This window comes from Caenorhabditis briggsae (genome assembly GCF_000004555.2).
Source record: "Caenorhabditis briggsae AF16 supercontig from assembly CB4, cb25.NA_230, whole genome shotgun sequence".
NCBI lineage: Eukaryota > Metazoa > Nematoda > Chromadorea > Rhabditida > Rhabditidae > Caenorhabditis > Caenorhabditis briggsae.
The window spans coordinates 1-12,345 of NW_025543174.1; the positions used below are offsets into that span (position 1 = coordinate 1).

At 38.6% G+C, this 12,345-nt stretch overlaps 6 protein-coding genes across 6 annotated transcripts; 4 read left to right on the plus strand and 2 right to left on the minus strand.

Annotated features, from left to right (window-relative positions):
* Nucleotides 1-383: 383 nt before the first annotated feature.
* On the plus strand, nt 384-750 carry CBG24816 (the record flags this gene model as incomplete). The annotated part of the gene is made up of 2 exons (XM_045240827.1): nt 384-581; nt 607-750. The coding sequence occupies 2 exons, from the start codon at nt 384-386 to the stop codon at nt 748-750; spliced, it is 342 nt and encodes a 113-aa protein (XP_045100843.1).
* A 297-nt stretch (nt 751-1,047) lies between these two features.
* Nucleotides 1,048-2,233, minus strand: CBG24817 (the record flags this gene model as incomplete). Its single annotated transcript, XM_002648475.2, has 3 exons — nt 1,048-1,294; nt 1,343-1,738; nt 2,070-2,233. 3 exons carry the CDS (start codon nt 2,231-2,233, stop codon nt 1,048-1,050), a joined length of 807 nt encoding a protein of 268 aa, XP_002648521.2.
* A 594-nt stretch (nt 2,234-2,827) lies between these two features.
* Nucleotides 2,828-3,058, minus strand: CBG24818 (the record flags this gene model as incomplete). Its single annotated transcript, XM_002648476.1, has 1 exon — nt 2,828-3,058. The coding sequence occupies one exon, from the start codon at nt 3,056-3,058 to the stop codon at nt 2,828-2,830; it is 231 nt and encodes a 76-aa protein (XP_002648522.1).
* Nucleotides 3,059-7,009: 3,951 nt separating this feature from the next.
* CBG24819 lies at nt 7,010-7,240 on the plus strand (the record flags this gene model as incomplete). The annotated part of the gene is made up of 1 exon (XM_002648477.1): nt 7,010-7,240. One exon carries the CDS (start codon nt 7,010-7,012, stop codon nt 7,238-7,240), a length of 231 nt encoding a protein of 76 aa, XP_002648523.1.
* Nucleotides 7,241-10,984: 3,744 nt separating this feature from the next.
* Nucleotides 10,985-11,328, plus strand: CBG24821 (the record flags this gene model as incomplete). The annotated part of the gene is made up of 2 exons (XM_045240828.1): nt 10,985-11,187; nt 11,256-11,328. The coding sequence occupies 2 exons, from the start codon at nt 10,985-10,987 to the stop codon at nt 11,326-11,328; spliced, it is 276 nt and encodes a 91-aa protein (XP_045091423.1).
* Nucleotides 11,329-11,550: 222 nt separating this feature from the next.
* CBG24822 lies at nt 11,551-11,784 on the plus strand (the record flags this gene model as incomplete). Its single annotated transcript, XM_002648479.1, has 1 exon — nt 11,551-11,784. One exon carries the CDS (start codon nt 11,551-11,553, stop codon nt 11,782-11,784), a length of 234 nt encoding a protein of 77 aa, XP_002648525.1.
* Nucleotides 11,785-12,345: the final 561 nt, after the last annotated feature.

Below are 12,345 nucleotides of genomic sequence, written 5' to 3' on the forward strand. Positions count from 1 at the left end.
TATCAGAACCTCAGAATCTCAGAATCTCAGAAATTCAGAATCTCAGAATCTCAGAATCTCAGAATCTCAGAATCACAGAATCTCAGAATCTCAGAATCTCAGAATATCAGAATATCAGAATCTCAGAATCTCAGAATATCAGAATATCAGAATCTCAGAATCTCAGAATCTCAGAATCTCAGAATCTCAGAATCTCAGAATATCAGAATCTCAGAATCTCAGAATCTCAGAATCTCAGAATATCAGAATCTCAGAATCTCAAAACCTCAGAATCTCAGAATCTCAGAATCTCAGAATCTCAGAATCTCAGAATCTCAGAATCTCAGAATCTCAGAATATCAGAATCTCAGAATCTCAGAATCTCAAAATCTCAGAATCTCAGAATGTCAGAATATCAGAATCTCAGAATCTCAGAATCTCAGAATCTCAGAATCTCAGAATCTCAGAATCTCAGAATCTCAGAATCTCAGAATCTCAGAATCTCAGAATCTCAGAATCTCAGAATCTCAGAATTTCAGAATGTCAGAATCTCAGAACCTCAGAATCTCAGAATCTCAGAATCTCAGAATTTCAGAATCTCCGTATTTCAGATGTTCTGAATTTCAGAATCTCAGAATCTCAGAATCTCAGAATCTCAGAATATCAGAATCTCAGAATATCAGAACCTCAGAATCTCAGAATCTCAGAAATTCAGAATTTCAGAATTTCAGAATTTCAGGATTTCAGAATTTCAGAATTTCAAAAATTTAGAATCTCAGAATTCTAGAATTTTAGAATTTCAGAATTTTTGAATATTAAAATTTCAAAATTTAGAATATCTGAAACAGAAATTCAAAAATATCCTAAAAACCCAAAAATTGTTGTTTTCCAGAAATCTGAAAACTTGAACATTCAGGTTTTATAAAAATTACAAAAAAAATCATAAAATCCAGAAATTCCGTTTTTCTCGAAACCGGCTGCGGCTTTTTGTTTTTTTTTCTGAGCGGCTTTCTCGGGCCTAGTCATAGCCGGCCGCGGCTAACCGCGGTCGACAGTGCCACACTCTTATTATAAACCAAAACCCACCGCATCCGGATAATCCAACCACGCAATCGGCCACTGACCACTTCGAATTATATCATTCGTGCACACCCCCTCCATCGGCGAGTTCAGAATTATGAGCTCAGCCGAGATGAGCCCCAGAGCAAAAATATCCACCTTCTCGTCATAAATCTCTCCAGTTTGCTCCGGAGCCATATAATACGGAGTGCCAGCTCCGCCAGTGTGTTTTTGGGCAGTTTGCTCCATAAGAGATCTGAGAAACAAAAATATAGGGGGAATGTTTTGGAAACTCTGAGCTCACTGAAGTCCTCCTTCTTCCAAATTGACAATGGCTCTGGTAGCCAGTCCAAAATCCCCAATTTTCAATTTTTTGAAATCCGCGCCTCTTGGGAAAAAGACATTCGCAGGTTTAAGGTCCCGATGAATAAAGTTATTTTTATGAAGATGGTCCAACGCCCGCGCCAACTGTTTTATCCAGTCACTCATCAGACACCAAGGACGGCTCCGAGCAGTTTGAGCCATTTGGAGCCATTCCTTGAGAGTTAGCTGCTCGCAGAGCTCCATGGCAATGTACAAGTGACCCATTGATTTAGTATGGTGTTCGTTGAAAAAGACTTCTTCAAAAATTAAAAATCCAGGGTGGCAGCCTATTGAGGTGATGTTGTTGACTTCACGGGCCGCTATACTGAGGGTGGCCCTAAAACGTAAAGTTAAAGTTGATTATTTTGCACTGAAAAACTCAAAATTTAGTTTGCCAACTTTGAGCCCATTTATCTCGGTTCCTTTAGAAGATAGAGAAAAATATTTAAATTGATAAATTATTTATCTTGATATCACAAACATTTTATCAATTGACAAACTCTTGATATCTTTTATAGGAACCGAGATAATTGAGCTCATAGTCAATGGTATGGCTAAAACCTTTACTGTATGCTCCAGACAAGCTTAAGTCTCTCTGCCTTATTCAACCTACACTCAAAAAGATCCGAAGGTCTCAAAACCCATAGAATCCCCCAAAAATAACTCACGCGTCCAAATCCAATCTCTTCACCGCAAACTCCTCCATATCTCGTTTTCTATGTGCATGAAAAACGACACCAAATGCTCCTTGGCCAAGAACACTGACGATTTCATAGTTGGAATGGAAAACCTCCACACACTCAGTGCAGATGATGGGGTCCTTGACTTGCATTGTTTTTGGAATAGTAAACGTGGGATAAGAGTTTTTATAGGAAAATTATGATGGACGTCACCTACTACACTCATCCGGATCAGCTTGTGTTGTAGCTGATCATTCAAACTGATTGTTGTTATGGAATCATTTTGAATTTAAAATAGCTCATTCTAGAATTCAGGACGTTGAGCTTGTTGGTAAGCAATGGATACGTCATATACGAATGATACCAAACGCATAATCAGACGATAACAGAGGCATCATAGCTCAAAGGTTCTTATCGAACGTCAATCGCACTTTGAGGTCTATTATCCGAGCTACTATCAGAGATATCGAACATCTGTCAACTGATAAAACGTTTGTCATATTATCAGAAATATTATATCAAGTCAGTAGACACGTTTCATATATAATTTACAGGAACCGAGATAATTGAGCTCAAATTTGACGCCAGATGTTTTTTATTCTGATGGACCCATTTTTTTGGGTCTCGAATCTAACAAGCATTTCTTAAAATCAAAAAAAAATCATTTATCAATACAAAATTCATAAAATGAGATCAATAATTATCATAATACTGGTCATTTGGGCATAAAATTAGGCTTCCAAAGTTCACTTCCTTCCAAACAACGGCGAGAACATTGGGCTCAATCTGTGCGGCACCTGAGCCCATCCAAGAGACGTTGGTCCTCCAACCATATTATCGGAAACCATATTGTGAACAACTCCATTCGAATACCAGTAGTCTTCAATAGCACGACGGTCACGGAGGATGATGCCAGCGGATACTGTAGAAGACAGGAAGAGAAAAGCCAGGAGGGTGAAGAAAAGGGTCTTGAGCATTTTCAAGTAGTAGCTGATGAGCTGTTGTTGATAAAAATTTGTCTGACTGGTATCTTTTTATACCCACGGTTACCCAGGTTAGGAGAGGCGGAGCTTATTTTACCTCCCGTTATCAATACCCAAACCATGCTTGCCTCACTATCAGTTCAGTCTGATAAGACGAAACTTCTAGAAAACACTCTTATCAAGATACACATAACACATGGCCGCCCTTATCAGTATAGTAGTTTTGATCTTCGAAAGATGCGAAAAAGGGAAGATCAAACGACTAAAAGCCCAAAAGATAGGGGAAACCCCTAGTAGTTACACTTTTGATTACATACGGTCTAGTAAACAGACTTGATTTCAGGCCACGGAAAATAGGTGGTTTGGAATTTTGGGTTTTTGGATCTTGGCAAAATGGGTTCAAAGAAGGAGAGTTCAAAATAAGACTATGTATCTAGGCTAGTTTCCAACCAACATCGTCAGCTTCGAAGTTCTGTATCTAGCTTTATTCTGGTCTGATAGCTCTGAATTTTAGAAATTTGAGTTAGTGGCGTTATAAGCTTCAAAATGAATATAATCATGACCCATTTCTGGGAACTTTCATTTTTCCAACATGGTGCATCGCCAGCTTCAAAGTCCTGTATCTACTGGTTTTTGGTTTAATAGCGCTGAAATATTGATTTTTTAGTTCAAAACGGTATTAGCTTCAAAATGAGTATAAACATGACCCATTTCTGAAAACTTTCATTTTTCCCAATATGATTCATCGCCAGCTTCAAAACCTCATATCTAGCACGGTTTTAGTCTAATAGAATTGAAATCCTAAAATTTAAATCAGCGTTGTTATAAGCTTCAAAATGAGCATAAGCATGCCTCCCTTCAGACACTTTTCATTTTGCCATACATGGTGGATCGACAGTTTCAAAGCTCTGTATCTAGCTTGATTTTTGTCTGATATCTTTAAAATTGTGAAATTTGAATCGGTGACGCAATCAACTTTGAAATGAGTATAAGCTAGACCCCATTTGAACACTTTTTATTTTTCCAACATCGTGCATCGCCAGCTCCAAAGCCTTATGTCTAGCTTGTTTTTAGTCTAATCACTTTAAAATTTCAAAATTTGAGTTGTTCCGGTTATGAGCTTAAAAATAAGCATGAACATGACTCATTTCTGAAAAAATCAATTTTTTAGAAAATAGTGCACCGTCAGTTTGAAAACTTTGTATCTAGCTTGGTTTCGGTCTAATAGCTCTGAAGTGTTAAAATTTGGGTTGGCGACGTTATCAGCTTTGAAACGACACGGCTTCAAAATAAATTTTCTCCGTCTTCCAACAAAATTCACTGTGGAAATCCCTAGAAAATCAAACACTCTATTATTCATCATCACTAATCACGTGTGGTGGTGGTGGTGGTGGTGATCATCATCGAAACCGGGAACACAAATGAGGAATCGAATATCCAAACCATGTCTTGTTTCTTTATTTTTTTTGTCTGTCCATGACAAAAGTTCAGATGTCTGTTCAGATTCGTCCATTGATGAGTAGGATCAATGATGATGTGTTGCTAGGCGAATTGGTATTTCAGAGATCAATTGAAAAAGCCCTCATATCTCATTTCCTGTGAAAGATATCAAAAACTTGTCAACTGATGAAATGTTCATCTTGATATCAAGAGCATTTAGACAGTTTTTCACTTTTTGATATCTCTAATAGGAACCGAGATGAGTGGACTCGAAGTTGAATGGCTCATTCTATCAGAGGGTTACGCTATGCTAGGTTGAAAACTGGAGTATCGTCTGGACCTGAGTCTTTCAGTGAAAAAAACCAAAATTTTCAAAAATAATAATTTCAGACATCCGGCTTTCATAAGCTCTAGTTAGTTACTGGCTAATTTTCAGACACCCAAAAGCTTAAGAATTCCCGAAATTAGGCTTTGGAGCTGTCGATGCACCATATACGGAAAAATGAAAAGCATCAGAAGGAAGCCATGTTTATGCTCATTTTGAAAATAAAAAGTGTTCAAATGGGGTCTAGCTTATACTCATTTCAAAGTTGATTGCGTCACCGATTCAAATTTTACAATTTTAAAGATATCAGACAAAAATCAAGCTAGATACAGAGCTTTGAAACTGTCGATATACGGAAAAATGAAAAGCATCAGAAGGAAGCCATGTTTATGCTCATTTTGAAGCTTGTAACTTTCAGAGCTCAAAAATCAAAATTTCAGAGCTATTAGACTAAAGCCAACCTAGATACAAGACTTTGAAGTTGGCGATGCACCAAACTTGGAAAAAAAATTTAGTCCCCCTTCATTCTTCATCGTGCTAGTTTGTGACCCGATTTGTTCTCTGCTGTTCCTCTTTTCCACTAAATGATACAGCATCGATGATAAGATCAGACTTTCAAACATCAAACCAAATGACACATCTTGTTTATCACTGTCATATCCTTCTTTTTTTTCTGCAAGAGACCCATCACATCACGTGGGAGGAACGGAAACTGTATGGAATGATGAAACCGCCTGGGTGTCAATGACAGGTTTGGGAATGACGAGGTTTTTTGGGGAGAAAGGGGGGTTAATTCGGAGATCAGTTGGAGAAGACTCGTTGAACGATCAAAATCGGAGATCTTTGAGATAAGATAGGGAAAATATGGGACGGAAATTGGCGGAAAAATGAAGGAAAATAATATGGAAAGGGTACAAAAATATATATTGAAAATAAGGGGCAAAAAACATCGTTACTAAAAGAGAGGGATTTTTGAAGTTTCTTGAGAGTTACGGTATGTGGCCATACCGGTTAGCCACTCCAGCGTAGCTCAGCTGGTAGCTGACCGGCTTGTTTATTAGTGCATCTTCAGATTCGGAGCCTAGTATCTAGCTTGGTTTTGGTCTGATATCCCTAAAACTATAATTTTTGAATAAATGAAGTTAAAAGCTTTGGAATGAGTATAAGCATGACCCATTTCTGAAATCTTCATTTTTCCAACATGGTGCATCGCCAGCTTCTAAGCTAACATGGTGCATCGCCAGCTTCTAAGCTAACATGGTGCATCGTCAGCTATCTATGTTGGTTACAGTCTGATAGCTCTGAAATTTTGATTTTTAAGTTATGGACGTTAAAAGCTTCAAAATAAGTATAACTATGACCCATTTCTGAAAAATCTCATTTTTGTGACATGGTTCATTGCTAGCTTCAAAGCCTCGTATTTAGCTTAGTTTTAGTCTGATAGCTCTGAAGTTTTAATTTTTGAGTCTTGGACGTTATAAGCTTTAAAACGAATATAACCATAACCTATTTTAAACAAATTCTACCAGCGGTTGCAAAGTCGGCTATCCTAAATTCATAAACGGATGGCTTGAAAGTTCCTAAATGAGATTCAAAACGAATTTTCAGATTTTCAGGGTGTATCGTAACTTTCTCAAAGTCCCATTTCCCCAGTCTATCGAAGGGATTCCCCCACTGATCCCCCATTCCCTCTATAACGTGTATCGACTGTGTCCCAAAAAATTGTGCTAATTATCATCATTTTTCTTATCAGGACTACATGAAATCGAGTCTAAAATGCCATCAGAATATTTTTTAGGAAATACAAAATAGACTTTTTGACATCATAATGATTCTGGTCCTCATATTGCTCATATCGAATTGGAGGTGTCTGGAAGCCGAGCTGGTCTGAAAAATTCTGGATTTTTCATTACCATTCAAGGATTTCAATTTTCGAGGACCTTTTTATCATTTTATCATGAATCTTCGTTATCAGAATTCTCGTTCTCGGGTTGATAGATCAAACTTGCCCCTCATTTGATCTACAAACTATTACCATGACTAACCAACTTGGCTCCGCCCCTTTTTGGGGGGTCAAAGCCACGTGACTCCGTTCTTCTAGCTACACAAACCATAAAAGCCTGTCTGGATCAGGTTCCAAACCATAACCAATTTCCATCAACTCTTCAAAAGGCTACAAAATGCTCAAGACCCTCTTCTTCACCCTCTTGGCTCTTCTCTTCCTGTCTTCTACAGTATCCGCTGGCATCATCCTCCGTGACCGTCGTGCCGTTCCAGACTACTGGTATTCCAATGGAGTTGTTCATAATATGGTTTCCGATAATATGGTTGGAGGACCAACGTCTCTTGGATGGGCTCAAGTGCCACATAGATTGAGCCCAATGTTCTCCCCTGTTTTTGGTGGACGCTAAAAGAATCAGAAATGGTTAGGGACATGGAAATCTAGCAGTGCTGCAAAAACGCTCCATTGGATATCCAGGATTTGGATTTTAATTCAATAAAAATTTCATAATTTTCTACTGTTGTCAATTTTTTTCACAAATATCCCTAGACATCTGAAAAATTCCTTGTCAAGGACCCCCGCTCTTTAATTATCTCGGTTCCTGTGGAAGACTGCACAAAGTGGTCAACGGACAGAATGTTTATTATAACATCATCAACATTTTATCAGTTGACGCATTTTTGATATGTCTGATAGAAACCAAGATAATAGAGCTCAAAGTACACGTTAATGGTAGGCTCTATGAGAGCAGATACGATAGCTCTCTCATCTTTAACCTCAATTATCTCGGTTCTTGTGAAAGATGACAAAACGGGATCAATTAATAAAATGTTGGGTAATTTATGATAAATGTTCTATTACCAGACACTTTGTTCTATCTTTGAAATGAAGCAAGACAGATTTGGTCAAAGTTGATAGTGTGGAAGCCATTCCACAGGTTTTTTGGAGGTTGTAGACATCCGGACTTACAGACACACCCAAAAACAATTGTTCTTCCTGATCAAAAATTGGCAGATGATATCACCAGAAAACCGTTTTTTTCTTACAATTAAACTAGACAGCCATCCTTTTGCATACGTGGCAAAGTCGAAATTTTCGGAACCAACAGCCAAAAAAAAAGAAGAAAGGTTCAGACACACATACACAAACTATGGACAGACCAATTAGCGTCTTGATCAACGGGGAAATACCTTTTTTGGAAAACTAGAAGACGGGTAAATTGAAAAGATTCCGAAAATTACAAAATCCCAAATTTCGCGGCACCGGGGCCCACAAGTTCAATTTCTATTAGGTTGGCGGGAAAGTCTTTGTCACTTTTTCAATAGTTTATTTCTCAAAGAAAAAATAACCGAATAATTAATTATATTGTCCATCATTATCAACAACATGTCTCCAACGTTCCCTCAATTTATGGATTCCATTGCGGTAGAATCCAGCCGGGCGTGAGGCAAAGTATTGTTTGAGTGCCGCTTCGACCGCTCCACGGGAATTGAAGCTTCTTCCTTCGAAAGCACGTGTCATATCGCCAAATAACCAATAGTCGGAAAGAGCAAGATCAGGAGAATACGGGGGGTGAGGGAGAACATTCCATCCATATCCCATCAGCTCCTGGTTCACTTGTTTCGAAACATGTGGGCGAGCGTTATCATGTTGATAATACACTTTCTTGTCTTTCAGGGCCGAACGGTCGACTGCTTTCTTGAGGTTTCGTAGTTGAGTAGTGTAGAGGTCTCCAGTTATTGTTTTGCCCTCGGGCAGAAGTTCCCAGTAGATGGGGCCGTCCACTCCCCACCACACAGAGAGCATAACTTTTTTCGGATGAAGGTCGGGTTTGGGGACATCCTGTGGGCTCTCTCCTTCTCCAACCCACTGGGATTTCCTGTGGTGATTATCGTAGAAGACCCACTTCTCATCTCCGGTTATTAGCCGGTCCAGCCATCGATCGCCCGCGTGGAGAGTGAGAAGAGTAATCGAATCGTCGACTCGGCGGTCAAGGTTGGCTTGAGTCAGGTGATGAGGTATGAATCGACCAAAAAGTTTTCTCATTCCAAGAGACTTCAAACCTTCAAGGACTGTGCTATGGTGAACTCCGAATGTGACAGCTAGTTCACGGCTAGATTGAAATGGATCCGATTGCAATGCGTGCTTCAGCTTGTCCAAATCCAACTCACGGGGTCTCCCAGAGCGATCCTTTTCATCGAGCGAGAAGTCATCTTTTTCGAAACGATGGAACCAATTGCGAATAGTATTGTAGTGAGGGGCATGTGTGTTGTACACATTCTTCAAGAAAGTTTCCGAATCCTTCATCGTGGTGTGAGATAGGAAGAGGTAAATCAAAACATGTCTGATGTGAATAGCAGTGGGAACAAACATATCGTTTCAATTACAGATGAGGAGCAGGGAAGGAGATGGGGACTTGTTTATATGGAAGGTTCTTATCACCTTGTTATTCACTAGAGTCGATATCATACACAGCCTCCATATACGAGAACAGTGATTAAACAAACAGAGTGACAAAGACTTTCCCGCCAACCTAATAGTATAGTTATAATAATATGTCGAGAAATAAATGTCATCATGTCCTTTTAAGTTTCCAGGTACCTTTAAGTCTAGGGTCCATCTATGCCCACCTAGTCCATCTAGGTCCATCTAGGTCCTATGGGTCTACAGAAAATGATTCCAAAGAACATGACCTCTTCAAAATGACCCTTACAAGTTTTCAAATCTTTTCGAATTCCAAATCGTTCTTTGAATCCTCCATCCCCCACCCAATCAGACTGATCTCCGATTTAACAAGACACAAAAAAACTTCACATCATCATCTCTAAAATCCTTTCCCATCTGTCCTGGACACCCACCACGTGACCGGATATTTCTCTTCTGCAAAGAAGCAACCCACCCCAAAACGGTTTTGGTGTTTGACATTATATGATAATGATAAATGTTGTTATCAATCATTTTGAGTGATGATCGGAGAAATGAAAAAATCAAAGATAGACTGACCATTAGAAGTTGTATGGAAAATGGAATTAAGACAGAGATCACAAAATGAAAAGAAGAAATTTAGAAATTTCAGAGAAATGAGACCAAAACAATTCTAGATACAAGGCTTTGAAGCTGGCGATGCACCATGTTGGAAAAATGAAAGCTCTCAGAAATAGGTAATGAGTATATTCATTTTGAGGCTTGTAACTTCTTGATCTCAGAAATGAAAATTTCAAAGTTATTAGACCAAAACCAAGCTAGATACAAAGCTTTGAAACTGGCAATGCACCTTGTTGGAAAAATGAAAATATTCGAAAAATGGGTCTTGATTATACTCATTTAAAAGCTTGTAACTTCCTGATTGTGAGCTCAAAAATTAAAATTTTGACGCTATTAGACTAAAACCAGCTTAGATACAGGGCTTTGAAGCTAGCGATGCACTATGTTGAAAATGCCAAACAAATAATCTTGGTTTATTTTGCATCTCACAACATTCTAGAACCTCTAGAATATTTTTGGGAATCTAGAAGTATCCATTTCCAGATTTTATTATGAAAACTCTCCGTCTCTGATTTCATCTTCCCACCCAGTCTAACTGATAAGAACGCGAAAAAAATGCCTACGTGCCAAAATGGACCAAAATTTTTCATCTCTTTTTTTGGTTCTCCGAAAAACGTTCGAGATCAGAGAAGAGACAGAAATGATGTCATCCAATGACATATACCGTTCTAGAACTTTTTAAGCATTGTAAATCAAAAGTGGTGTCATACACCTAGCTTTTAGTTTCTAGGCCAGGAAAAGGCTACTGTAACTTTGAGCTCAATTATCTTGATTCGTGTGAGAGATATCAAAAAGTGATTAACTGATAAAATATTGCTGATTTTATGATAAGCAATTTATTAATTGACAAATGTTTGATAGCTCTCACAGGAAACGAGATAATTGAGCTCAAAGTTGCTGAGAATAGAAAAGCACCTGACAGGATACCTCGACCTAACTTTCCAAATTTTCTAGGCCATCATCTGGCTCCGCCTCCCTCTTTGTTTTATATGCAAATCAGTACATTAATTCACTTTCTTTGATTATTCCAAAACTAGTAATCGTACAGAACCCCACTATAAAAACGCTTCTTCCAATTTCTCATTAGCATCAATTCCCCCAAACCCAAATGCCATCTACCGTAACCCTCCTCATCCTCATTTCCTTATTCACAGCAACCGTAATCTCTCAATACGCCTACAACCCCCAATTCTATTCACAGTTTGCTCAACAACAACGAAACTACTACAGTAACCCAAGAACCTATTATAACAGTCCGGTTTATGATAACCTCTGGGGCGCGCCAGCCAACCATGGTGAGTCTTCTGGATAGTAGGTAAGCTCGCTCTACGGATAAAAATGGCTAGATTTGAAAATTTATTTTTCAGGATGGTCCCAAGTGAGAAGACACCATTCGCCACAGTATGCGCCGGTCTATGGGAAGTGAACCATTCTGAAAATTTAATTATCTGAAAATATTGATTTTTAAACTATAAACTATTATATATTTGTATCATGAAAATCTACAGATCACAAAAATCATCACAGCTGATAAGAAAGAGATAGAGATAGTGACCACCCTCTGAAGCTCCGCCCACTTTCAAGGCAAAGGCGCCTAGCTGGAGTATAAAAAGGCCGGCTAAACCATTACCAAGCCATCAACCTATCAGGTTTTGAGATTCCAAGATTCCAAAAATGTTCAAGAACATCTTCTCCCTTTCCTTCCTCGCCCTCTTCGCCCTATTCTTGTCTTCTACCGTATCCGCTGGCCTCATCAAACGAGTCAAACGTCAAAACTACTGGGGACAGCCTGGCGTCGTCAACAACATGGTCTCGGATCCATTGGTTGGAGGATCCACGTCCCTTGGATGGGCTCAAGTGCCACATGTCTACAGTCCAATGTTCTCGCCAGTGTTTGGAAGAAAATAAGCGATTTTTTTCTAATAATTGCTCATCTCTATTTTTTGATCTCTTGAATTTTTATGACAAATAAAATATTTTTCAATGGAAAACTGTATTTTTCAAGTCCAGATATTGTTAAATTAGTCCAAGATTATCCAAAATCGACCAAAATGGTTCAAAAGTGCAAAATAAAATAAATCCAAAATAAAGAGAAGATCCAAGGGAAACTCCCAACTTTGACCAAGCATATCTTGCTTTCTGTGAAAAATGTAAAAAAACGGTTAACTGATAAGTTATTCATCATAATATCACCAATAGTTTATCAGTTCACTTTTCGATATCTTTAATAGGAACCGAGATAATAAGACTCAAAGTCAAGACTGCCATTGCCGGCAGCGGCCTATGGCTGGACTGGCCACCGGCAAAGATATCTCGCTTCCTGTAAGACCTATCGGAAAGTTTTTAACTGATTAAATATTTATCATAAAATCAGCAGTATTTTATCAGTTTACCATTTTTGAATATATATCACAGGAAATGATATAATTGAGCTCAAAGTCTGGGACTCTGCCGACAACGGCCTACTGT